General features: G+C 44.8%; 2 protein-coding genes across 2 annotated transcripts in view; one reads left to right on the top strand and one right to left on the bottom strand.

Moving 5' to 3' along the window:
- Positions 1-6,657, top strand: part of Kif20a (kinesin family member 20A) — an 8,614-nt gene extending 1,957 nt beyond the window's left edge. The window contains exons 3-19 of the mRNA XM_052155675.1: positions 681-770; positions 856-975; positions 1,505-1,643; positions 1,736-1,923; positions 2,004-2,127; positions 2,322-2,516; positions 2,602-2,713; positions 2,812-2,880; positions 3,056-3,199; positions 3,344-3,509; positions 3,757-3,921; positions 4,041-4,180; positions 4,357-4,459; positions 4,997-5,195; positions 5,378-5,469; positions 5,750-5,887; positions 6,166-6,657. Coding sequence (XP_052011635.1) covers positions 681-770; positions 856-975; positions 1,505-1,643; positions 1,736-1,923; positions 2,004-2,127; positions 2,322-2,516; positions 2,602-2,713; positions 2,812-2,880; positions 3,056-3,199; positions 3,344-3,509; positions 3,757-3,921; positions 4,041-4,180; positions 4,357-4,459; positions 4,997-5,195; positions 5,378-5,469; positions 5,750-5,887; positions 6,166-6,480 — 2,499 coding nt within the window. The 3' untranslated portion in view covers positions 6,481-6,657. The remainder of the gene's footprint in view (positions 1-680; positions 771-855; positions 976-1,504; positions 1,644-1,735; positions 1,924-2,003; positions 2,128-2,321; positions 2,517-2,601; positions 2,714-2,811; positions 2,881-3,055; positions 3,200-3,343; positions 3,510-3,756; positions 3,922-4,040; positions 4,181-4,356; positions 4,460-4,996; positions 5,196-5,377; positions 5,470-5,749; positions 5,888-6,165) is intronic.
- Positions 6,641-26,753, bottom strand: Cdc23 (cell division cycle 23). Its single transcript, XM_052155677.1, has 16 exons — positions 26,563-26,753; positions 26,406-26,478; positions 20,799-20,936; positions 17,518-17,560; positions 17,025-17,130; positions 16,800-16,932; positions 14,508-14,685; positions 14,331-14,428; positions 14,144-14,225; positions 10,698-10,851; positions 10,448-10,567; positions 10,107-10,182; positions 9,714-9,775; positions 8,479-8,557; positions 8,284-8,403; positions 6,641-8,053 (listed from the first exon to the last, which is right to left on the bottom strand). Exons 1-16 carry the CDS (start codon positions 26,721-26,723, stop codon positions 7,883-7,885), a joined length of 1,794 nt encoding a protein of 597 aa, XP_052011637.1. The 5' UTR covers positions 26,724-26,753; the 3' UTR covers positions 6,641-7,882.

Here is a 26,753-nt window from a genome sequence, read left to right as displayed (position 1 = left end):
TACTAACCCAGTTTTCATTACTGTGCTTTGAAAAAGATTGTATTAATCAGCACTCAAGAGATGGCTCAGGGTCAGGAGCCCTCCCTGTTCTTTCAGATGGCCCAACTTAGCTTCCCAATGCCCATGTAACTCCAGACTCCAGTGGATCTAACACCTTCACAAACAAAAACAAAGAAATAAAAATTATTTATTTTGAGATAGTATTGTAGTCAAGGATGGCTTTAAACTTTTTTTTTTTTTGAAACAGGGTTTCTCTGTGTAGCCCTGGCTGTCCTGGAACTCACTCTGTAGACCAGGCTGGCCTCGGATTCAGAAGCCTGCCTCTGCCTCCCAAGTGCTGGGATTAAAGGCGTGCACCACCACACCCAGCAGCTTTAAACTTCTGATCCCCCCATCTCTAACTACTTCTGTGTGTTGAGATTACACGCACACATCACCATACCTAATACATGGTGATTTTCAAACTACCCATTCTAACTCAGATCACTGATACGGCAGTCCAGGATTGCAGGGAGGTGTTGAACAGGGAAGAGTAACAGAGTTCATGTGAGCTAGAATGATGTGGAACCTAAGAGTAGCCGCACAGGACAGCTTAATGTGGAAGGAGGGGGTGGTAGCAGGCTTCCTGGGATCTAGGCTGTTTGTCCTGGTTTAGAGGTTAACTCTAGAATATGTTACAGGCCCCACTGGAGGACACCTCAGAGAAGATGAAAGTTTACCTTCGAATCCGACCGTTCTTAACTTCTGAGTTGGACCGACAGGAAGATCAGGTAGGGTTTAAGGTGGTTTGCTGTCGTACAAAAGAGGCTCCCTGGGAGCTTCTTCCCTCTGCTAACCTGCTTTCTACCTTCCCAGGGCTGTGTCTGTATCGAGAACACAGAAACCCTTCTGCTACAGGCACCCAGAGACTCCTTTGCCTTGAAGAGCAATGAGAGAGGCATTGGTCAAGCCGCTCACAGATTCACCTTTTCCCAGGTATGCAGTGCTGGTGTACCACCCAAGTCCCAACATTTAAGGGGACATTTAGAGTTCTTTATATGTCTGTATCTGTAATTTTAAGATATTTTTCTGTGCTAGTCAGTGTTGTCGATCACTTCTATGTACATGAACTGCCACTGGTGTTATTACTATTACTCCTCTTCTCCCTGATAAGAATACTGTGGCACTATTATGGTGATGGTAATCTGCTGAAGCTATAGAGCTAGTCAGTGGTAAAGACAGAACTGATATTTGGATCCACCATCTCCATACCTATGCTTACAACCAAAACTGTACAACCCATGTGTGTGCACAGCATTACACTTAATAGCATTCCTTAAATATTTAATTAGGATGAACCGTACTAGCACGGGGTGATGGAGTCTTTAGCATTTAAGAACAACTGGAGTCCATCAGGAGAACCTGCTGCAGCGGTCTCCAGAGGAGGATTATATCTACTAGTCCTGTCCAGTTGACAGATGGCAGATGCAATGTGGTTTCTGAGAAACCGGTCTTCTGTTTCTAGATATTTGGGCCAGAAGTGGGACAGGTGTCCTTCTTCAACCTGACCATGAAGGAGATGGTGAAGGACGTTATCAAAGGGCAGAACTGGCTCGTGTACACCTATGGAGTCACCAACTCGGGGAAAACCTACACAATTCAAGGTAAGTAATAGGCTTCAGCAGGTTTGCCAACTTAAGGTTGTTTTCCCCTTTGATGCCTTGAGTAAAAGATCTTATTGCTAATATTACTCCAGGTACTGGTAAGGATGCGGGGATCCTGCCCCAGTCCCTGGCTCTCATCTTTAATAGTCTCCAGGGCCAACTTCATCTAACCCCTGATCTGAAGCCCCTGTTGTCCAACGAGGTAATCTGGCTAGACAGCAAGCAGATCCGACAGGAGGAGATGAAGAAGCTGTCCTTGCTAACTGGAGGCCTCCAAGAGGTAAAGCACTCGTGAAGTTGGGATAAATAGTACAGATTCTAGGAAACATTAGTGCTTATCTTCTCTCTATGCCCCTTCAGGAGGAGCTGTCCACCTCCTTGAAGAAATATGTCCACACTGAAAGTCGAGTAGGTGTCAGCTTTGACAGTGGCGTCGCTGGGCTGTCTTCCACCAGTCAGTTCACCAGCAGTAGCCAGCTAGATGGTATGTACCATAGATGAGCTTACACTGAGCAGTGGGGACTGGGGAGGGAGGGACATGACCCACTCCCTATTCCCAACAGCTGTAAGGGGTAAAGATCAGAGACTGCAACTGGAACGCCATCTTTCCTATAGACCAAAGTGAGATGCATGCTCCGTGGTTAGTGACGTACACGAACATGTTGGTTTTTCTCACAGAAACAAGTCAGTTATGGGCAGCACCTGACACTGTTCCAGTAAACGTCCCAGCAGACATGCGCTTCTCTGTCTGGATCTCCTTCTTTGAGATCTACAATGAATTCCTTTATGACCTGTTAGAACCACCTAACCATCAGCATAAGAGACAGACACTTCGGCTGTGTGAGGATCAGAGCGGCAATCCTTACGTGAAAGGTATGTAAAGGTAGAGGAGGTGGGCAGGAAACCTGGGGGGACAGAAGAGGGGCCAAGTGTTCCCACCTCACTCTCTTGGCTCCAGACCTCAATTGGATTCATGTTCGTGATGTTGAGGAAGCCTGGAAACTCTTGAACGTGGGTCGTAAGAACCAGAGCTTTGCCAGCACGCACATGAACCAGCACTCCAGCCGCAGGTCAGTTGTGAGAACTGACTCCTGACTATACCCGGACAGCTCTCTAGCCTTCCTTCGCCTGATCGCAGAAGATAGACTTTTTCCCCTTTTCCTTTCAGTCACAGCATCTTCTCAATCAGAATCTTGCACCTTGAAGGAGAAGGGGATATAGTGCCCAAGATCAGTGAGTAAGTTTCCCACTTAGAAATTGGATCATTTTGGCCATGTGGCTATGGGGGCAGAATTTGCTTTTTTTTTTTTTTTTTTTTTTTTTGGATACAAACAACTTGGTGGGCGCTTCCTCTAGTGTAATTATGTGATAAGCCATGAGTTCCTTACATCAGCTCCTGTGCTTTACTCCAGGCTGTCACTCTGTGATCTGGCTGGCTCAGAGCGCTGCAAACATCAAAAAACTGGTGAGCGGCTAAAGGAGGCAGGCAACATTAACACTTCTCTGCACACCCTGGGCCGCTGTATTGCTGCCCTGCGACAGAATCAGCAAAACCGGTAAGCTGTAGGCTGGGGTGGCCCGGGCAGGCACTGACGGGTGGGTGTGCTTGGATCTGCATGTGTGCACGCACACACATACACACACACCCTGCCAAAGGCTGCAGTTGTATTCACAGTGCTATTTATCTGATTCTGTGCAAGGTCAAAGCAGAACCTGATTCCTTTCCGGGATAGCAAGTTGACTCGTGTGTTCCAAGGCTTCTTCACAGGGCGAGGTCGTTCCTGTATGATTGTCAATGTGAATCCCTGTGCATCTACATATGATGAGACTCTTCATGCAGCCAAATTCTCAGCCCTGGCCAGCCAGGTGAGAAGCTATATACATAATGATTGTATTTTCTTTGGACTAGCAATTTTTTTGGCCTTTTGAATCAGGATTTCACTATAGTCCTGGCTGACTTAGAATTTTCTACACTCTGAAAACCAGGCTGAAATCCACCTGCCTCTACATCTGGAGTGCTAGGGATTAAAGGCCTGGGCCACCCCACCCAGCAGGACTGCGATCTTAAACTAGCTCTTAGGAACTGATTAAATAATCACGATTTCCCCTCTAGCTTGTACATGCCCCACCTGTGCATCTGGGAATCCCATCCCTTCAATCATTCATCAAGGAGCATGGGCTTCAGGTGTCCCCTGGCATAAAGAAAGAGGGCAAGGCCAACTCGGACCTTGAGGACAATCCTGAAGACGAAGCTGACATCTCCATGTACGGCAAGGAGGTAAGGATACAAGGCAGCTCTTGCATAGCAGCTGGCTGGATGTACATTTCCCACAAGGTGTTCGGGCGGATTTGGGCCTTTTTAAAATGGCAGGAGGCCTCATAGACGTGGTCTTCTAGGAGCTACTCCAGGTGGTGGAAGCCATGAAAGCACTACTTTTAAAAGAACGACAGGAAAAGCGGCAGTTGGAGATACAGCTCCGTGAGGAAATTTGCAATGAGATGGTGGAACAGATGCAAGAACGGGAGCAGTGGTGCAGGTACTGCTGGGTGGCCTGCTAGCCCTGCCACTGTGATTGACAGGGGACAACAGGGGTGCAGGTACTGCTGGGTGGCCTGCTAGCCCTGCCACTGTGATTGACAGAGCACTGCAGTGGAGTGTGTGGACTGTGCCCCAGCTTCACTCCTTAGCACCCTCACTACCCTTTTCTGACAGCGAGCGTTTGGACACCCAGAAGGAACTCTTGGAGGATCTGTACGAGGAGAAACTGAAGATCCTGAGGGAATCACTGACAACTTTCTACCAAGAACAGATTCAGGTGAGTTTGCCCAACCAGCCTCAACAGCCACGCGGCTTCTGTCATTTGGGTGTCTGAGACAAACATAGTATTACTTTTACTTTTTGTTTGGTTGCCTTGGTTTTTCAAGACAGAGTTTAGCTGTCCTGGAACTCACTCTGTAGACCAGGCTGGTCTCGAACTCAGAAATCCGCCTGCCTCTGCCTCCCAGAGTGTTGGGATTATAGGCGTGCGCCACCACCGCCCGGCTACTGCCAGCATTTTATGGATTTCTGAGATAGGGTCTCACTGTTGTCTGGCCAGCCTCAAACTCCTATGTAGACCAGGCTGATGTCAAACTAAGTTTTATAAACTCTAGAAAGAACAGTAATATATAATTAATTTTTATTAGTTTCCCTTAGTGCCTTGCAGCTATTGAGTTTAAATTCAGGGATGAGTTCACCACCAAAGTGTGCTATAGGCTAATGTCAGCATAAATGTTAAAGTTTGTTCTTTCAGTCTGGTCCTTTGGTATGTGTCTGACCCTGGACAGAACTGTGCTCTCTGCTTCCCTCTTAGGAGCGGGATGAAAAAATTGAAGAACTAGAAACTCTCTTGCGGGAAGCCAAACAGCAGCCAGTGGCACCACAGTCCGGGGGGTGTGAATTGTCCCTCCGGCGGTCACAAAGGTTGGCAGCTTCTGCCTCCGCTCAGCAGTTCCAGGAAGTTAAAGCTGAACTAGAGCAATGCAAAACAGAGTTAAGCTCAACCACTGAAGGTGAGGGGGAGGGAGGGAGGGGGAGGGCAGAGGCCTGACAGGGGTGTGGGCGAGGGAAAGCTGGAATTCAAATTCAGTCCTGACTCCACTTCCGAGCCACACCGTACTCTGCTACTGTGAAAGCCCAAAGCTGAAAAAACCCATGCATTGAATGTTATCTATAAATTGTGTTTCCCCCTCAGAGCTGAAGAAGCATCAGCAGATGTTGAAACCACTGCCCACAGCCAAGCCTTTCACCATGGATGTGGATAAGAAGTTAGAGGAGGGCCAGAAGGTATTTAACCTTAATCTATTCCAAAGGCCTTTATCAGGGGTTTAAGTGAGAATAAGGTGGTGGTCTCTTTTTTGTTTTTGTGCAAGAGTCTTGAGGAATGAAAGCCCAGTCCATTTTTACTTCACAGTTGTTTATTTGTGGAAGGCAGAGGCTGGTTCTCTCCCCACCTTGGGGTTCCTAGACTTAAACTAAGCCAGCCCCCCAGCCTCCAGCTTCCCTGAGTCCGGCTTCCAATGGCTGCTGAGTGATTTGGGCCACAATCTGATTCCTACTCTTTCAGAATATAAGGCTGCTACGAACAGAGCTCCGGGAACTGGGACAGTCTCTGCAGTCAGCAGAGAGAGCCTGTTGCCACAGCACCGGAGCAGGAAAACTTCGACAGGCATTAACCAACTGCGATGACATCTTGATCAAACAGGTGAGGACAGCCTAACGACCCTGCCCCTCCCTTACCCTGCTCTGTCCCAGTGCAGTGTGGGTCTGAGGCAAACAGCAGAACAAAGACATACTAGTGAGAACATAAAGCCGGGGGCCTCTGCACGCTGAGCAGGTGCTCTGCCACTAAGCTATGGCATTTCTGATTGCTAATGTGCCTGACTTCTTAAAAATAAATAATTAAAAAAATTAATAGTTATTAAAAAAAATAAAGATGTATGCTTTAGACTATTATGTTTTCTCTAACTTTAATGTTCTCAGAACCAGACCCTGGCAGAGCTACAGAATAACATGATGCTGGTGAAACTGGACCTTCAGAAGAAGGCAGCCTGCATTGCGGAGCAGTACCACACCGTGCTCAAGCTCCAGGGCCAAGTCTCTGCCAAAAAGCGGCTGGGAGCAAACCAGGAAAACCAGCAACCAAACCATCAACCTCCGGGGAAGAAGCCATTCCTGCGAAGCTTCCTTCCTCGAACACCTGCCTGCCAGAGCTCTACAGACAGCAGCCCGTATGCTCGGATCCTGCGCTCTCGGCACTCTCCTTTACTCAAATCTCCCTTTGGCAAAAAATACTAACATTGTGAGGATGACGAGGCATGGTTGTTGCCTGAGGTTGGTCAGCTGATGAGTCTCTCTTAAGCTTCAGCGTATACCCAGAACTGTATACAGAATTACTGTATTATAATCACCTATATAATCTTGTTTTTTTATGCACAAATATTATATAAAATAAAGACACTGTTTATGCTTTTATTTGGATTCCAAATTTTAGAAAAATATAAAAAGGGGGACAGAAAATTATATAAATACCATGTCGCCTGTTAGACCCTTGGGCAGGAGCAGCAATGGAAGCCTCCTAACACACTAGGAAGTGAGTACAAGGGTAACAGATACCCAAAGGGCTTGGGTAGCTCTGTCTCAACACATCGACCTGCCTGTCTCCAAATGCAGGGATTGAACACTGCACCGCACCCAGTTAATGTTCCTTCCATTAAAAGGGGATTAAGATGTTCTGCCTATAATAGAAGGAAGGCTAGATCCTAAACACAGAACCATCTATAGCACCTACTGCACAATCTTACTGTAGCAGACATCAAGGATAGCTCAGACCTAGAAAAAGAAGATTCCTTCAACCTTGTAGATAAGGTTGAAAACCAAGTTGGAGATTTTAAAAAAAATTACATCAAGCATTTACTAAAAAGATACCTGCATAAACTTTAATATCTGAAGTAAAAAAGCTCCTTCTAAAACCGTCCACGAAGCTGTCTCCTGTGTGGTCTCATCAGGTGTGTCTAGGTAACGCTGGCCCTCCGGCCTCTCTGAGCCACAGCTCATGCTCACTGACTCTCACCTGGAAGGTTTCAGAAGGTTTCTTTTGAAAACACAAGAGCATATGGATAGTGCCACTCTATTTAAACCTAATCTCTGACATCAGAGCAGAGTATTCCCTCAGTAAAATAAGTGTCATTCTAGCCAGGCCTCATGGCGTACACCTGTAGTGCTATCATTAGGGATGCTGAGGCAGAAAGGTCGCAGGCTAGGCTACAGAGACGCTGACCTTAAAAAAAGCCATTGTTCAAAGCTGACCTCCCTGCTTACAAAGGACAAGCAGCACGGTAACCTTCGCTCCATGCCTTGCCTACCCCACTCAGCAGCACTGGATCCTTGCTTCTGTGGCATCACTTCTAGTAAAGTGTTGTGAAAGGGATTCCTTGAGAGGGAGTGGAGAGGCTAGGAAGGCCAAGACCTGCCTGCCATTCTAAATAGAAGGGATTGTTGGCTGGCAGAAGACAGCATCTGTCCCCACCTTATTTCTGCCTGCCTCTGAAGGTGGCTCCATGAGCTGTCCCTCAGGCTGTTTCTGTCTATAGAAATGAGAAGCGCTTAGGTCCTTGGGAGAACAGCCGTGGCTGGCTGTTCTTTACTGGAGGTAAGGTTTAATATTGGTCTAGCAATGTGCTGACGTGAGAGTAGTCGACTACGGTGTTACCGAAGACAGGTTGAGTGGAGAAACTCTGCGTGTGGGAGTGTTGTTTGCAGACAGTGAGGCTGGGAGGAAAAAGGTACCAGGCGTGTCAGAGGTGGGTGTGTCCCCTTGGTTCCTCAGCTGTAGGATCTGGCGGAGCAAGGCCTTACCTTCTTCCCGGGTCTGAAACAAAGTTACAGATGTTTCAAAATATATTCAATGCTAATATCAAAAAATGATTATTAAAATACTGTTCAGATCATTCCTTACAAATAAAAGGAGTTCTGCCCCCTTTTTAAAAAGGTACTGTATGACCAATGACTTCCACAGGTCAAAGTAAGTTTCCCTGCACACCATGGTAAAGACAATCTACTTTGGTCTAAAATCTAAACCCTTTAAAATCTAATACTCACGTCATTGAATGCGCAACATTTTTGGGCACAAGTTGAAGCTTCGTCCCACAGCTTGCACTTAAAATAGTACTGGGCCAGGTAGCGGAAGGCCGTGCTCTCCTCTAAGTGCTCCACGGTTTCCTAGATAAGGAAAGCAGACGTGACGGAGGTGACGAGAACCCATCAGTGACAAGGGTCTCAGGCTCTGACACATACCCCACAGGAATAGATGTCTTGGATGTATTTGATGTAACACTGGGCAGCCTGCTCTGATTCAGTCAACTGTTCATGAAGTCTACAAAAGAAATTGAGCTTTAAATAAGTCAGGCCACAAAGCAAGTCAGAAATTTAAAAGTAAAGATGTAATTAAAACCAGAAATAACGGGTAAACAAGTAAATTTTAACATAACATATTGAGACCCAAAAGACTATCAGCGCCCACCAAGTACAGGAGCTGAATTCACTAACACACGCCTTTAATCCCAGTACTTGGGAGGCAGAGGAAGGCTGGTCTACAGAGAACTTCTTGAAGAACTTAGCTTACCACTGCAAGTTGACTAGGCTCCAATGAGCATATGAACAACAGAAAATAGACATACTGTAACTTTTTTTTTGGTGGGGGTGTCATGGGGAGGGCGGCCTAAGAGGTGAGTGCCTGATGTGAGATTCCTAAATAATCAAGTTTTTAAAAAGTGACAGGAGTCTCAACCAGGGCTACAGAGTAAGACCTCGTCTCCAAGCAAAACAAAATAAACAAACCCCAAAACCACCACCACCACCACCACCACCACCACCACCACCACCACCAACAACAACAACAACAACAACAATAGTTGTTACAGGCTGGTGAGGCAGCCCACATCAGCAGACAAGCCTATCACTGCGTTCAGTTCCCAGGACGCACACACTGGTAGGAGTGAACTGACTCCCACAAGTTGTACTATGATGTTCACACGCACGTGTACACACACACAAAATTAAAAAAAAAATGTTTATAAAAAAAGTAGTTAACTAAACTGGACAATTAGATAATATACCCTTGCAAAAATTTCCTGTTAATACCAGTGAGAAAGATAACTATACCAAAAGACTACTTCTGAGCAGTGCTCCCATGCACACACAGTCCTCCCATGCATATAGGCAAGTCCTCAATGACTGAACCACACTGCTAGTCTAGTCCTTTTTCAGTTCACTTTTTCTCTCTTGCCTGATAGGAAGTCTATTTCCAATTCAAGGTGAAGTGGCACTCTCTACAGTCAGGAGCCTAGGCTAGAATGTAACTCTGCATCTAGCATGGATAAGATTCTGGGTTAGTCTACAACATGGGGAGGACAAAAAGAAAAGAAAATGGTGCTCAGTTGCCAACCCAGCATTTCCACAGCCCACCCCACGTAGACTCATGTGACCACCACCCCAGGAAAACCACCTATGCACCCCAAGCATTCACTCACTTGGCCAGCTTCACCAGAGCCATTTTCTCCACATCTCCCACAGCATATGCTCTCCAGTAACACTGCCAAAGAGTAAACAGGTCGCTTCAGATGACTGCTCATGCGCAAGTCAATCACATCAGAGCTAATGCCATGCCAGCCCTCTAGACAGTTAGTCAGGCTGGCAGAATGCGGAGTATTTTTCCTAAAGGTGATAGTTCTGGGTACATATGGACATCCGTACTGATAATCTCAACCTACATTTCTTTTTATACTATGTAGCTACAAAATATTCATTTTGCCATTCACATAGATCAGAATACAGAAAAGAAACAAAATCACAGTATATACAACCCATGCTCCTTTTAAGCAGCAGATCTCTGCTCAGATTCTCTAGGCTGCAATGTGAGGTACCTTTTTGGCTTCCACTAGTTGATTGAGTTTCTCATAACATTCTCCTAAGGCAACCAGCATACGAGAATCATTGGGACTATGAAAAAGAGGAACATTGTCAGGGCAAAGACTTTACTAATACCTCAAGTCTTCAACTCAAAGATGAGTCTCTACTATTTCCATGCTATTCCAAATCTATGCAAGGATTGTTCTTCAACAAAACACCTCATGCCATTACTTTATGCTTATAATTATCCTATAAACTCACTAGTAGAAGAAACTAAGTAAAATGACTAAACCATACCCTTTAGATCTGAGAGAGAGTCCTATCAACCCTTCCCATTGTCCAGTAGCCAACTTACCGAAGCTGGTGGGCCCGTCTATAATAATAAAGGCAATAAAATGGCATTTTAAGGATTTCGTAGGTCTGCCCAAGGCCATACCAAGCTCTGTAGTCTCTCTTGTTGACCTCAATGGCATGTCTAAGAAACAGACAAAACAGACCAGTTACATGGCAAAGGAATTAAAGATTGCAACACAGAGACTAACAGGAGGCTCCCACCACCTCAGGACCTGGATCCACTCGCCCTGCCCAGCCTACTGGGTGCTCACCGGTAAGCCTGGATAGCAGCAGATGTGTTTTTCATTTCCATGTACTCGTGCCCCATCAGTGTCCAGGCCCCAAGGTACCTAGGATTCAACTTCAGGGCTCTCTGGAAATACAAAGCTGCTTTCTCATGCTGTGAGCGTAAGCTGTAATAATTGCCTGATTAAAAAACAAAACAAAATGATCCCTAGTAAAACACACACACACACACACACACACACACAGACACACACACACACACCATTAAAGGGGCTGAAGAATGGCTGGGTGGTGACAGGATCTCCAGCACCAACGGTGAAATCTGGCCGGCTTTACTGGCCTCTTCTTATGCCAGCACATACATGTATTCATACAGGTAATTATGCCAGCACATACATATATTCATACAGGCAAAAACTAATACACATAAAATAAGTAAATCTTTAAAAATAAATATAAATAAACATCAAAAATTAAAAACCGTTCCCCTCATTTCTTTATTTTATTTCATGAAGATAATAGTGCCTTGGTTTTTTGGGGTTTTTTGTTTTGTTTCATTTTTCGAGACAGACTCTTACTATATAGCCTTGTGTGTCCCTAACAGAGATCCACCTGCTTCTGTCTCCCAAGCGCTGGGATTAAAGGCATGTGCCACCATCATCTGGCTAGATACAGCATTTATATTATACATTCTTGTAATTTAAGAAATTTCGTTTTTGTTGTTTTCTTTTTCGAGACAGGGTTTTTCTGTGTAGCCCTGGCTGTCCTGGAACTCACTCTGTAGACCAGGCTGGCCTTGAACTCAGAAATCTGCCTGCCTCTGCCTCCCAAGTGCTGGGATTACAGGCATGCATCACCACACCCAACTTGGCTTTTATTTAGATTAGTGGTTCTAAAGTATATTATTTTAAACTTAAACGTCAAAGGAATATCTCAAAAGGACTAAAGAGGTAGAGCTCTGAGTTTCTTTCCCACAAATCACAACAGTTGTATACTACTGTTTGTGAAAAGAATGATTAGGATGCCATTAAAGATATTAAGAGTCTTAAAGCTACCTGTCTTACTAAATCATAAGTGAATAAGCAAAATATGGTAGACCAAACAAAGGCACATAATCTAGGAAGAAAGTTATTTTAGATGCCACAACACTCATGTGTCAGAAGCAGGCTGGCCGAATGGATGGGGCACGCCTGTAATACCAGCATTGAGGAGACAGCAGGCAGGTCTGCATTGCAGTTCTAAACAGCCAGGAAAGAAAAGAGTGAGAAAATGAGAGACAGACAGACAGACAGAAATTTGCTACCTAAAAGAAGTCAGACAACAATATTTTTGCTGATAGATTCCAACTGTGATGTTGCTAACAAAACTATAAATCTTCAAAAAATCCGTTCAACCATGAACTTAAAACAGGTAAGTCCTGGTGGCCTACTGAACTATTCCAATAAAGCTTTTCTTCACAGGCACAGGGTGCACTCCTTTAGTCCCAGCACTCCAGAGGCAGAGGCAGGCTGTGAGCTCAAGACCACTGTGGTCTACAGAGTAAGTGTCAGGGCAACCAGAGACACACAGGGAAACTCTGTCTTCAAAAGACAAAACAAAATCAAAACAGAAACCAAGTAGACTGTTAATGAAACTTGAAGGGGGTTTCTTTTTTAAAAATTATATTTACTTTTTCATGTATCTGTGCTAAAGAATCACCTGCAGTGCCCAGGCAAGCACTTCACCACTGAACCAAACTCCCAGTGCCAACCTAGGTTATAGGTTGAGACCTTACCTCAAGAAACAAAATACAACGCCAGCCGTGGTGGTGCAGGCCTGTATTCCCAGCACTTGGGAGGCAGAGGCAGGCGGATTTCTGAGATCGAGGCCAGCCTGGTCTACAGAGTGAATTCCAGGACAGCCAGGGCTACACAGAAAAACCCTGATTCAAACAAAACAAAAACAACAACAACAAAAAGAAACAAAATAAAATGTCCTTTATGTACAAATTATATGTACACTAATAAGCCAGCCAAAACACAGATGGCACAATATATATTATGTTAACTTACAGAAAACTTGAGACACTATTAAGTAAAATAATGAAAATCTGAAGTAGTTAAATAAAAGAGTCCATTTTCATAAGCCAATAACAAAAATTCTCCAAATGTTTTAAAAAAGTTTTAGTTTATTAGAAATCAACTTTATTAACTGTTTATACTCTATATCTGATTATTTACGTTTAAACTCAATTTTCCTGTTTACCTAGAAAAAAGCAGTAGGATCTTATGCCCATTTTAGCCAGGCACATGTCTTTAATCTCAGTATTCAGGAAGCAGAGACAGGTCTATGAGTTCTAGGCAGCCTGGTCTATACAGTCAATTCCAAAATTCCAAAACAGCCAGGGCTCTGTAAATAGTCTCTCTTAAAAAAAAAAAAAAAAAAAAAAAAAAAAGATTTCCCCTGTAATCTCAGTACTGGAGAGGTAGTCAGGAAACTAAGAAATTCAAAATCATCCTTAGCTACACAGTAAATTCTAAAAATAAGATGCTCAAGCAACAGAAATACAAGGTGGGGGATAGAAAGTGATAGGAGAATCAGCAGTTCAAGGTCATCCTCTACAGGTTATATTTGGAGCTGAAGCTACGTGAAGCTGAGACAACTGTTTCATAACAAAACAAAATAGCAAGCCAAACAGAGAGAGAAAGATGTCTCAGCAGCTAGGGGTGTATACTGATTTTGCAAGAGACCCGAGTTTGATTCTTAGTACCTAGTACCTATGTCATGAGGCTCGGAACTGCTGTTAACTACAACTTCTGAGGGATCCGGTGCCTTTGGCCTCTGAGGACAGAGACCAGCACTCAGATACTTAGTTGTGAGCACAGAGAAACATTTTTTTGAATAAAAATTTAAAAAGCAAGCCAGACATAGAAGCTCCAATCACTAGTCCTAACACTCAGGGTCTAAGGAAGAAGAAGCAGTGTGAGTCAGAAGCCAGTATGAGCTGAAGGATTTTACATCACTCTAGGCTAGGGTGAGACCCACTCAGAGAACCCTACGGTGGGTCTGGAGTAAATAGCTCCTCAGATCAGAGTAGAGGCTACTGTTTCAAAGGACCTGGGTTCAATTCCCAGCACTCATATGGCTGCTCACAACCACCAGTTCTAAGGTGCCAACCTTACCTCCTCTGGCCTCTAAGGACACCAGGCACAGCATGGAGGTAAAGTATCTTTACATGCAAATAAAATTTAAAATTAGAAAGAAAAAAAGAAAAAAACCTCTAAGAAGGCTCAGAGGTCAGAGAAGCTAAGTTGCCATTCTGATATCCTGAATCTCATCCGCAGGACCCACATGGGAGAAAGAGACACCGTCATAAAATAGAATAGAATAAAATAAAATAAAATAAAATAAAATAAAATAAAATAAAATAAAATAAAATAAAATAAAAAAGACAGAGATAGAACTTAAAACAATAAAAGCAGTTAACTCTCACCAATTACACAGCACGTTTCTACTCGGTATTTATCGATTTCACAGAGGTTGTGCGCCAGGTAACTCAACTCAGACTTCATGCTCTGGGAGGAAAGAGGAAGGCCACATGAGCCTGAAGTTGTCTCTTCTTTAGCTAGTGCAAACATGATTATCTAAATGCAGGAGTTTCATCAAGAGAAACCAATTACCCTGACATAGAGGAGATTGGAGAACGTGTCCATGTTTTCAATCCGGTAAGGGTCCTGTTTCCTCAGCTCATTGAAGATGGAAAGGGCTTTGTCGATATCTGCACAAAGAAAGCAGGGCCTAGAACCCAGCGTCTGCACCTCGGCCTCTGCCAGCATCCACTGTCCGCACTCACTCACCTCTGATATTGTGATAGGCAACTGCAATCTGGGAAACAATGTACGAGCTCTTGGCAAAGCCCACATCGATGAGACGCTGATACTTCTGCAGGGCCTCCTCTATCAGCTGCAGTTCTGTGTATATATGAGCCAAGAAGAACTCTTTCATCCAGGTGTCGGGCAAAGACAGGAACTTCAGCTAGCACCAGAAGACAGGGACACACTTAATATAATCTGGCCTTTCTCCCAAAAGGACACCAAAGAAAAATCATTACTTTCTCAAGAGATTTACCACTAAAATTTTATTAGAACACCTGCAAAAAAACACAGGATAATCCCACTGAGTTTGACTCACAAGGATAACCAGGAACAGCCCCTTGGGAAAGACTTATAAAACAAATCACAATACAAATAAATAAACAAACAAAAACACACACACAAAACTTGAGAATAATTAGAATCTAAATAATCCTTCTCTCTTCCTGAGAGAAGGGAAAAATAAAGCCTTCTGGGTAAGAGTAACAGTAAGGCTGGGAACAAGGAAAACAAGCTTGGTTTGAGGATGCTATAAGCAAAAAAGTCCATCCCATCACACAACGGAGAACAAGATACAAGAAGAAACTATTTCAATGGCTGCCCGCCAAAGTGATTTAAGATGGCTCCTTCTTAAATGCCAGCACTCAGGGGGCTGAGACAAGGGAAATGCCATGAATGTGACACCAGCCTGGCCTACACAGAGAAGCCATCTTAAAAAAAAAAAAAAAAGAGGAGGAGCTATGTATGCTGATACACACATTCTTTAACTCCAGTGCATGGGAGGTAGAGGCAGGAGGGTCTCTGAGTTTGAGGCCAGCCTGGTCTATATAGCAAATTGAAGGACAGCTAGAGCTACACAGAGAAACAGAGAGGGGAGGAGAGAGAGAGAGAGAGAGAGAGAGAGAGAAAGAGAGGGGAAAGGAGGGAGGGGGAGAGGGAGGACGGAAGAGAGGAGGGAAAGTGAGGGAGGATGGGCATCCTGGCACTTGGAAGGTACAGGCAGAAGAACCTCTGGCAGATATGGGTCTATAGCATGGTCTACATAAAGAACATTTATCTCAGGGAAAAGAAAACAAAGTGTCTTGAGCAGACCTGGCTTCAATACCCAGCGCCCACATGGTGGCCCCGACTGCCTGTAACTCCAGGGACTCTGTTGTCTTTTTCTGACGTACTTGGGTACCTACCAGACACACATATGGTGTGCATACATTCATACAGGCAAACATTCATATACATAAATTAAAACCAAATTTTTTTAATAATTAAAAAAAATAATCCGATAGAGTGCTAATATCAAATATATACAAAGAACTCAAGAAGCTAGACTCCAGAGAACCAAATAACCCTATTAAAAAATGGGGTACAGAAGCCGGGCGGTGGTGGCGCACGTCTGTAATCCCAGCACTCTGGGAGGCAGAGGCAGGCGGATTTCTGAGTTTGAGGCCAGCCTGGTCTACAGAGTGAGTTCCAGGACAGCCAGGACTACACAGAGAAAACCTGTCTCAAAAAAAACCAAAAAAAAAAAAAAAAAAAAAAAGGGGGTACAGAGCTAAACAAAGAATTCTCAACTGAGGAATACTGAATGGCTGAGAAGCACCTAAAGAAATGTTCAACATCCTTAGTCATCAGGGAAATGAAAATCAAAGCAAACATGAGATTCCACCTTACACCATCAGAATGGCCAGAATCAAAAACTCAGGGGACAGCAAATGCTGGAGAGGATGTGGAGAAAGAGGAATACTCCTCCATTGCTGGTGGGATTGCAAGCTGGTAAAACCACTCTGGAAATCAGTTAGGTGGTTCCTCAGAAAATTGGACATAGCACTACCAGAGTTCCAAGCTCTACCACTCCTGGGCTTATACCCAGAAGATGCTCCAACATATGATAAGGACACACGCTATGAAGACTCAATTCCCCAGAATAGGGGAATGCAGGTCAGGAATTTGGGGGGGGGGGAGGTGAGCAGGGGGAGGCGGGATGGGATTGGGGGTTTTTGGAGGGATAATGTGGAATGGGGATACCATTTGAAATGTAAATAAAGCAAATATCTTTAAAAAAAAATGCCAGGCATGACAGTACATATCTACACTCCCAGGGTTCATGGAGGCAGAAGAACTTACTAAGCTACCTAGTGAGTTCCAGGTCAGCTGTATAGGCTGCTCCAAAAAAATACTAACAGCAGAGAGCTAGCTATGAACAACGGTTACAGAGGTAGCACTCCGTCCCAAATTATCACAGATTACAAAGGGTCTCCCACAAAGCCCACGTGAGCTCACCATCTCTTTGTCTGTGATCAGGTTACACAGCTCCAACCAGGCTCCCCAGTGCAAAGGCAAAACATGAGTAGCCTCCACGAATACATCAATGGCCTCTTTCACTAAATCCAGTTTCCGAAGCACCACCCCATACCTGGGAAAGAGGGAGGTTACTGCCTGAGGACGACAACTCTGCTCAAAAGGACAACCGCGTGGTAGAAAGCCCCGCATCCCTGGTACACTCACAGGTAGAGGCCGAACCCATCAAGCCCCCGGGCTTGGTGCTTCCTGCTGAGTTCCACCCTCAGTTCTCTGAGAGCCTCGTTCTTGACTTGTCCTTTCTCTAGGGGTCCTAGGAGAGAGGAAAGGACGCTCACTCTCCTTCTCTCACGCACACACATTTCTGTTATCATCAACCAAGAAATGCTGCACCCTCTAGTAACTGCAGATGGCCCACTCCCTCGCAAAATCCATTTACTAGACAACGGCTGCTGTAGCCCTAGGTTATCAATGTTTACAAATCGAAAGCTTCAATTAAAACAATTTTCCACCTTAGGGTGCAGAGAGCAAGCATGCTTCAAGTGGGCAAGAAACCCACAGGCCAATTCCCACGCAGCCCTAGGAAGAGCTCACTGACTCAGGGGCTGAGATGGCCGAGATCTCTCCGTGCACAGGCCTGTGTGGCCTCTAGGCAGCAGCCACATTCTTCTGTCTTAAAGGTGACGGGGAAAAAACATACCTAGGCTGTCAACTGTTTCGTCATCCTTCTTCTTTTCTCCAGACTGTAGGGCAGAGAAAGAAATCAGCAGATAGGGCTGGGTGTTTGTTGTTGGTGTTTGCTGTTGTTTGGCTTATTATAAAATAGACAACGTGATCCTATCTACAGGGCTCACTCACATCTAAGCAAAACAATGTCCACCTCATAAATAACCATTCACTCAGGCATTCCCACTGAGTAAATATGGAATACATTGAGCACCAAACACTTAATATAGTAATGAATTACAGATATGTAAAAATATGAGAGTCCATGAGCTCCTGTCGTTACTAAGAAATAAATGTGGAAGGGTTGGTGGCTCTTACTGTAAGCAGAATGCCTTGTGTTGATTAAGTGTGGGGGGAATGTGAGAGTAGAAAACACAAGTCATGCCAGGCGGTGGTGGCGCACACCTGTAATCCCAGCACTTGGGAGGCAGAGGCAGGCAGATTTCTGAGTTCAAGGCCAGCCTGGTCTACACAGAGAAACCCTGTCTCAAAGAACAAACAAACAAACAAAAATCATTTTGCAGCATCAGGTAAAAGTACTTTTGTGGAGAAAAAAGGCTGTCTCTGGTAAAAAGTCAGCAATGGATATTGCAGCTGAATACCGCAGCTTAGCTGGCAGAGTGCTGCCTACCATGGCTCTATCAGCTTACTCTGCCTGTCAGCTTATGAAAACAGTACAAAAAATGGGCAAGAAACATCAGACATCACAAATGAAGAATGTTGTTTTTGTTTTGTTTGGTTTGGTTAAAAAAAAAAAAAAGGAGTCAAACTAATCTCAACACTCTGGGCAGAGGCAGGTCGATCTCTGTGAACTCTAGGCCAGCCTAATCTACACAGTGAGTTCCAGGACAGCCAGAGATGCACACAGAAACTGTCTCAAAAAAACAAAATGATAAGCAAATTAATAAAAATTTAAAAGGAGCCAGTGAGACAGCTCAGCAGGTAAAGGGATTTATTTGCCAGCAAGACTGATGTCCAGAGTGTTAATCCCAGGGATCCACGTGGTAGAGAGACCACCGCCCTGAAGGTGTCCTTCATATGCAGACATACCTCCCACCAAAAATAAATAGAAAAAACAAATCAGTAAATGTACAGCATTAAATAAAGACTAAAGCCAGCCCGGGGTGGGCGCAGTGTCGCTCAGCTGCTAAGCATGCTTGCTGAGCGTGTCGAAGCTTCCAGTGACCCCAGCACTGCACAGACTGACATCGGAGCTCACGTGTGCAATCCCAGCACATGGGAGGCAGAAAGATGAGAAGCAGAAGAGTTTAAGATCATTTTAGGCTAAATATCAAGTTGAGGGTCAGCCTGGGCTACATGAGACTCTGTCTCAAGATAAGTATTTACACTAGAACCTTCTCCTTAAGGAAAATTTTCACCCAAACTTCAGCAAATGCCGCTTCGTTTCCTACCATAACGTGCCCAAATTAGTTCTGTTATATGCACAAACTATATACCGAAAAACCAAGAAAGACCACAGGGGGTAGTGGATGCCGACAAGCCTGGCCCTCTGGAGAGCCGGGCAGGAGGGTAACGGTTCCAGGGCAGCAGCCGAAACAAGCAAGCGAACAATTCTGAATATAATATCAATTTGTCTCCGCTGGCATTTGCTGACGCACTCTATTTATTTAGTTAACCTGAGATAGGGCCTCACTACCATCGCCATGGGTTTGAACTTAAGAGAAATACTCCTGCCTCTGCCTTTAAGTGCTGAGATTACAGTGTATGCTGCTAAAAAGGCTGCATTGTTCTTTATATTAAAAATGTTAACAGCCATGAAATAAAATAATAAACACACTACAAGTTAAGTGATAAATGAGTTCATAAACTGTAAATCAACTGGCGCTTTTCAACTCACTTCTATCTTTTAGGGAGGGTCCTTTTTTATTTTTAGTGAGACAGGGTCATATTATGCAGCCCAAACTGGTTTCAAACTCTTATTCCTTTGGCCTTAAGATCCCTAGTGCTAATTATATCGAATAAAAAAAAAAGATCCCTAGTGCTAGGATTCTAAGTGTGCATAGCCATGCCCTGCGTTCAGGGTTTGATTTTGAGTTAGGGTTCTACCTCTAGCTAGCCTGGACCTGACTATGTCACTGTATAGACCCAAGATGGCCTCACACTTGCTGGGATCCTCACCTCTCTGCATCTAGAGCATGGAAATTACAGGCATCACCACCACACCTTGTCAGTTCTCCAACACTGCCTCATAAAGCACCTCATGGACCCAAAGCAAAGAGCCACCCTGTTGGTAATTTCCTACCCATGCTCTCTTCCTTTTTTTTCTTGTTTGTTTTTTTGTTTGTTTTTGTTTTTGTTTTTCAAGACAGTGTTCTCTATGTAGCCCTGGCTGTCCTAGAACTCACTCTGTAGACCAGGCTAGCCTTGAACTCTCAAAGGTTCACTTGCATCTGCCTCAAAGTCCTGGGATTAAAGGTTCCTACTATTACAGCCTTGCATTTTTAACTAAAAAGAAATTATATATATTGGAGAACTGACAAGGTGTGGTGATGCCTGTAATTTCCATGCTCTAGATGCAGAGAGGTGAGGATCCCAGCAAATGTGAGGCCGTCTTGGGTCTATACAGTGACATAGTGAGGTCCAGGCTAGCTAGAGGTAGAACCCTAACTCAAAATCAAACCCTGCAGCGGCAACTGGCTCTTCCTCCTCCTCCTCTTTGACTGATTGATTGATTGACTGACTGATTGATTGATTGAGAAAAGGTCTTTGTGGAGCCTTAGCTGGCTAGAAATTCACTATGTAGACCATATTAGCCTTGACCTCACAAAAATCAAAATTAAAGGTGTGTGCTGCTAGGCCTGGCATCATTGTTTTTATTTCTACAGTATAAATATTCTGTACATTCGCTTGGTGAATCACTGCCTAGATATGTAAAAAGTAATCTTCTTCAAGGCTGAAGAAATGGCTCAGTGGTCAACAGCACTGGCCGCTCCCCCAGATGACCCAGGTTCAGATCCTAGCTCCCACATGGCAGCTCAGAACCATTTGAAACTCCTGTTTCAGGGGATCCAACGCCCTCCTGCTGGTACAACAGGCCTCTGCTGGTACTAGGCCCACCTATGGTAAACACACATACATGCAGGTAAAACATTATTTATTTTTATTTATATATATATATATATATATATATATATATATATATATATGTGTGTGTGTGTGTGTTTCTTTTTAATTAAAAACTTTCCTAAATATAGATGCTTCACCGAAAGCAGAACGACCTTAAGCGGGCCTCACCAGGTATCGGGAATACATGTACAGGAAATAGGCTTTCTTGCTATTGCAGCCATGAAGGAAATGCGCTGCCCGGTCATACTCTTTAACATCAAAGTAGGCCTTGGCCAGGGTGTAAGCGTCCACATCCTGCGCGTCCTCCTACAAGAAACAGGTCATGCGAGTGATTAGGTCTCAGACAGCCAAAGCTCACCTAGAGAAAGCATATTCATTAATGTTGAGATACAGGAAAGAATGATTACTTTTCCTCCCCAAAATGTATACACGCATTTATACTATATATATATATATATATATATATATATATATATATTTGTTTTTTTCCAAGACAGGGTTTCTCTGTGTAGCCCTGGATGTCCTGGAACTCACTCTGTAGACCAGGCTGGCCTCAAATTCAGAAATCCACCTGCCTTTGCCTCCCAAGTGCTAGGATTAAAGGCGTGCGCCACCTTCGCCAGGTTTATACAATATTTTAAGTAAATATATTACATGTAATGCCAAACAACTTTTTTTCCAAAGTTTTTTTTTTTTTTCCCCAAAATAAAAAGTGGGGCCTGGTGATCCCAGCAGTTGGGAGTCAGAGGTAGGCAGATCTCTGTGAATTCAAACCAAGCCTGGTCTAGAGAGTGAGACTCAGGAGAGCCAGGACTACCCCAGCACCCACATGCATGTCTAAAATCCTAACAGGTGGTAGAAGCAGGAGGATGAATTCAAAGCTCTCCTCAGGGTTTGTGTGAAGCCAGTTTGAGGCCAGTCTGGGCAACAAGAGGCCCTGTCTCAAAAGAGAAGGAAGGGGTGAGGAAGACAAGAGGAGGAGAAAGGGAAGAGGCAGGGAGAGGGAAACAAGGGCATGCCCATACTGTAGTGGTGAGTACCCCTGCCTGGCACACACAGGCCACACACAAGTTTGCTGGGGCCAGCAGGATGGGTCAGAAGGTAAGACACTTGCCACCAAGCCAAGCCGGAAAACCTGAGTCAATTTCCAGGCCCCACAAGGCAGATGGAGAGAATTAACTCCTGTAGGCTCTCCTCTGACCTCAACATATGTGACATGGCATGTGTGCACACACATACATATACAATAAGTGAATAAAGAAGATTATACATGAAGTATGGTGCAATTCACCCAAGCTGGGTAAGGTGCCTCTAATCTCAGCACTCGGTAGGCAGGAAAGGAGGGTCATTTAAAGGCCAAGGCCAATCTGCTCAATGTATTACGGTGAGACCAGCAAACACTACCAAACAAACTATACAAACATATGTAGTGGTCTGAATGTGCTTGGCTCAGAGAGTGGCACTATTAGGAGGTGTGGCCTTCTTGGAGCGGGTGTGGCATTGTTGGAGGAAGTGTGTCACTGTAGAAGTGGGCATTGACACCCTCCTCCTAGCTGTCTGGAAGACAGCCTCCTCCTCGCTGCCCTCAGATCAAGATGTAGAACTCTCAGCCCCTTCTCTAGCACCATGTCTGCCTGGACACTGCCATGCTTCCTGCCAAGATGATAATGAACTGAACCTCAGCAACTGTAAGCCAGCCCCAATTAAATGCTGTCCTTTGGCCTTGGTCATGGTGTCCACAGCAATGGAAACCCTAAAACAACATACGTAAAATATAAGCATTAACTCGTCATATATACAAACCTTTGTAACTCAGAGTTTTACTACTTGGATTATATGGCTTGAGTTTGTATTCGGGATCAGCAAGATGGCTCAGAGGGAAAAGGAGCCTGTCACCACCCTGGAATCCCGAGTTGGACACCCAGAATCCACACGGTAGAAGGAGAGAACCACCTCCCTTCATCTTCAGATCACGACATAGCATAATGGTATACAACTTTAATCCCACCACTTACGAGGCTGAAGCAGGCAGATTTCTGTGAGTTCAAGGACAGCCTGGTCTACATAGCAAGTTCAGGTGTTTTAAGGTTACTGTGCTGAAACAACATAACCAAAGCAACCTGGAGAGGAAAGGGTTTATTTCACTCAGTTCCATATTGTCAAAAGCCCCGAGGACAGGATCTCAGGCAGGGCAGGAACCTGGAGGCGGGAGCTGGTTCAGAGACCATGAAGGGTACTATTTACTGGCTTGCTCAACCTGCTTCCTTATGCGACTCACGACCCCCATCCCAAAGCAGGGAAATGCCCACGTGGGCTGGGCCCTCTCTGATCAATCACTAATTAAGAAAATGCCTTACAGTTGAATCTTACGAAAGCATTTTCTCAGTTGAGATTCCTGATGAAGCAGGAAGACAGAAAATTTAAGCTCCTCAGTGTGACTCTGTAGGGCTGGAGAGACAGTCCAACAGCTACAGGACTGGCTGCAGCTGAAGAGGGCCTGACTCTGAGTCCAGCACCCGAGAGGTAGCTCACAGGGTCTCTGACGTTAGCTGGCTTCCAAAAGCACCAGGAACGTGTGTGCTGCACACACATACATGCAGACACTCTCACACATAAATCATAAATAAATCTTTTTTTTAAGTAAAAAGAGAACTGCCAATACAACTCAGTGATAGAGTGCTTTCTTAGCCCAGTTCCTAGGTCCAGAACCTACCTAAAAGAGGAAAAAAAAAAAAACCACCCAAAGTTTTAATGTTTACTCTAAACTTTAGATCAAGGCTAAATTAGTTTTAAAGGTTTCTTCCATGACAGGCCTTAAATAAAATAAAAACAAATACTCAACAAATCAGCCAAGAGGCTACTAAGTCAATACATTTCATAGCAAATGGAAAGCTATTAACCTTGCCAATAGCTAACACTTCCTAGTAATTCAATGATGGTCAAGGTTCTATAATGTCTATAAACCCCAAGTATTACATGAGTTCTTAAACACTACACGTTTTAGACTTATTTCATGTGTGTGCACACACATGCCTCAGCATGCCTGTGGAGGCCAGGAGTCAGTGCTCTACCTCCACGTGGTCCAGGAGACCAACTCGAGTTCTCAGTCTCTCTCCTGGGATCCGTGATTGACGTCTGGAGGGCAGACAGCTGCTGCGCTCCTCTCACTGCCACTGTTCTCTGCATACTCACCAACAGAGCTTCATCCTACTACGGATGTCACTGTGCCCAGGCACCGTGACAGTCAGTACAGAGAAGTACAAGCCAATAACTCGGATGCAAATCATAGGGATTTAAAGTCACACAAAAATAATGTATGCACAGCCAGAGGTGGTGGCACCCCAGTGCTTTAATCCCAGCACTGTGGAGGCAGAGGCAGAGGCAGAGGCAGGTGGGTTTCTGAGTTTGAGGCCAGCCTGGTCTACAAGTCAAGTTCCGGGACAGCCACGGCTGTTACAAAGGAAAACTCTCGTTTGGAATAAAGCAAAAGCAAACAAAACAAAACAAAACAAAAGTTAAAAAAATTCTTTATTTTACCCTCATTGCCTTGTTTAATCTTTTTTGAAAACTGCAAACTATTTACTATTTATATGTGAAAAGGCTGTCACCTTTGAGGGGCGGGTCGGAGGGTCAGAGTGCTTGGTTACTCAATAGGCCGGCTTTTAAACAACTGGCAATCCTTCTGCCTCAGCATCCCAAGTGTTATGATTACAGGCATGCACCACCACACCCAGCAGCAGAAGGCTTGCAACTTAAAATTCACCTGCGAACACTGTTATTAGTGTTGAAACTTAAAGTCTTATCAGCCTGAAATACAGATGAAAATGTATTTGCAAGTCACAAGCACTCTCTGCGCACTGTTATTGAGCATGGTTAATTTTACTGAATCCTGTGTGACTGGTACAGCTTTTTTACTTTGTATTTGCTTTTTAGATACTGAGGGTTGAACTTGGGACCGCATACGTGCTACAGAAGAACTGCACGAGGTTGGGTTTTAATTTACTTAGTATTCCAGCAGGTCATCCTCTGGCCTCAGCCTCCTAAGCAGCTCCTGGACTGCCAAGCCCAGGTATATTTCTATGCAGTGTAAACCTTTTATCCCATTTAGTTCTCTCCACAACACAAAACAGATACTATTATTATCCCCATTTCACAGATATGTGGAAATTGTGGGCCAAGAAGTTAACTTGTTCTGTGTCACTAATTTGAACTTCAAAACTTTTTTTTTTTTTAATTCTCAGGACAAGGTTTCTTTATTATAGCCCTGGCTGTCTTGGAACTCATTCTGAAGACCAGAGTGCTGGGATTAAAGGCATATGACACAGGTCTGCCCAAATCAATACTCTTGATAATTTTGCAATGATGAACAATGGTATAAAACAATGATTTCACTCTGTTGCAGAAACTTTTTGTTTGTTTTTGGATTTGGTTTTTTCGAGACAGGGTTTCTCTGTATAGCCCTGGCTGTCCTGGAACTCACTCTGTAGACCAGGCTGGCCTTGGACTCAGAATTGCGCCTGCCTCTGCCTCCCAGAGTGCTGGGATTACAGGTGTGTGCCACCACCGCCTGGCAAAACTTTTTATTTGCTTCTTATTAGCACTGTTCAGGTTGTCTACAAAACCTAAAAGACTTGAAGGGATTTGTTATTGTCTTAATTTTCTGTGTTTGAGTGACTTGCCTACACAGGTCTGAATATCGCATGCACATCTGGTGCCTGCAAGGCCAGAAGGCATTGGATCCCCCAGAATTTTTTTGCAGGCCATTGTTAACTGCCCCTGTGGATGCTAAGAATCAAACCCAGATCCACTAGAAGAGCGATGAGTGCTAATTGCTGAGTCATCTCTCCTTCCCTCTTTTTAAAGATTTACCTTATTTTTAATTATGCACATCTGTACGTGGCTTCATGTAGATTCTGCACGTACTTGTTGAAGGCAGAGGAAGACGTCAAAAGACAGTGCTGGATCCCCTGACCTAGGGCTGGAGTTACAGGTCACAAACAACCCCCAACTCCCACGGGTACTAGGAACTGAACTCTGGTCCTCTGCAAGAACAGTACAAGCTAGCCACAGAACCATCTCTCCAGCAGAAGGACGAACGTTTAAAAGATTTCGTTTTTACGTGCATGCATGTATATCATCTGTTCGCCGCGTGTATGTGTGTGGAAGCCTGCCAAGAACAGAAAAAGGTATTGGATCCTATGAAGCTGAAGTTACAAGTGCTTTTAAGACACCTCCTGAGGGTGCTGGAAATCGAACTGAGGTCCTCTGGAAGAGGAACATGGTAGGTTCTTACCCACTGAGCCATCCCTTCAGCTCCACCGAGGCGGAAATCTTTTTTTTTTAAGTTTTTAAAAAATATTTATTTTATGTATCTAACTGTACTATAGCTATCTTCAGACACACCAGAAGAGGGCATCAGATCCCATTACAGATGGTTGTGAGCCACCAAGTAGTTGCTGGGAATTGAACTCAGGATCTCTGGAAAAGCAGTCAGTGCTCTTAACCACTGAGCCATCTCTCCAGCCCAAGGCTGAAATCTTAAGCAATAATCATTTACCAATTCTCCGCAGCTTCAGTAACAGCGGAGACTACACCTACTTTCCAAGGCACAAACAACCCCCACACAGGAACTCCCCTGTGGGGCCCCATTCAGATGCTGGCGTCGGTGCTACATCACTCCCAGCGAGCAGCTGGCTCCCCTCCAGTGACAGGGCGCCGAGTACCCTGGGCCACATCCCTCGGTTAGCGGGAACGTCACGGTAACGATGCCCTTACCTCTGTAAGAGGCGGCGGCGGCTGCAGCTCGGACAAAGGCAAGGCCGGCAGAGAGAAGGCCAACTCCGCAGACCTGGAACACCACACAAACTGCATCAGCCACGCGAGCCCCCGAGGCCGAGATCCAGCGCCGCCCCGTCCGACCCCGACCTCTCACCATTTGCTGCTGTGCAGCAGGCCCCGCTCCCGAGTGAGGCCCGCGATGAGCAGCAGCTGCTTTTTAATTTCCCGCAAGTCTGAGAAATCCGCGATAGTGGACACGCCTGGCACGGCCGTGGCGGCCGCTGCCACCGAGACTACCGAAGAATTCGCAGCCATTTTCCTCCCTCGGCCGCTCCAGCCAATCAG

Source organism: Apodemus sylvaticus, chromosome 13, assembly GCF_947179515.1.
Source record: "Apodemus sylvaticus chromosome 13, mApoSyl1.1, whole genome shotgun sequence".
NCBI classification, from domain to species: domain Eukaryota; kingdom Metazoa; phylum Chordata; class Mammalia; order Rodentia; family Muridae; genus Apodemus; species Apodemus sylvaticus.
Note: the sequence above shows the minus strand (reverse complement) of the source record. Positions and strands in the feature narration are given on the sequence as shown.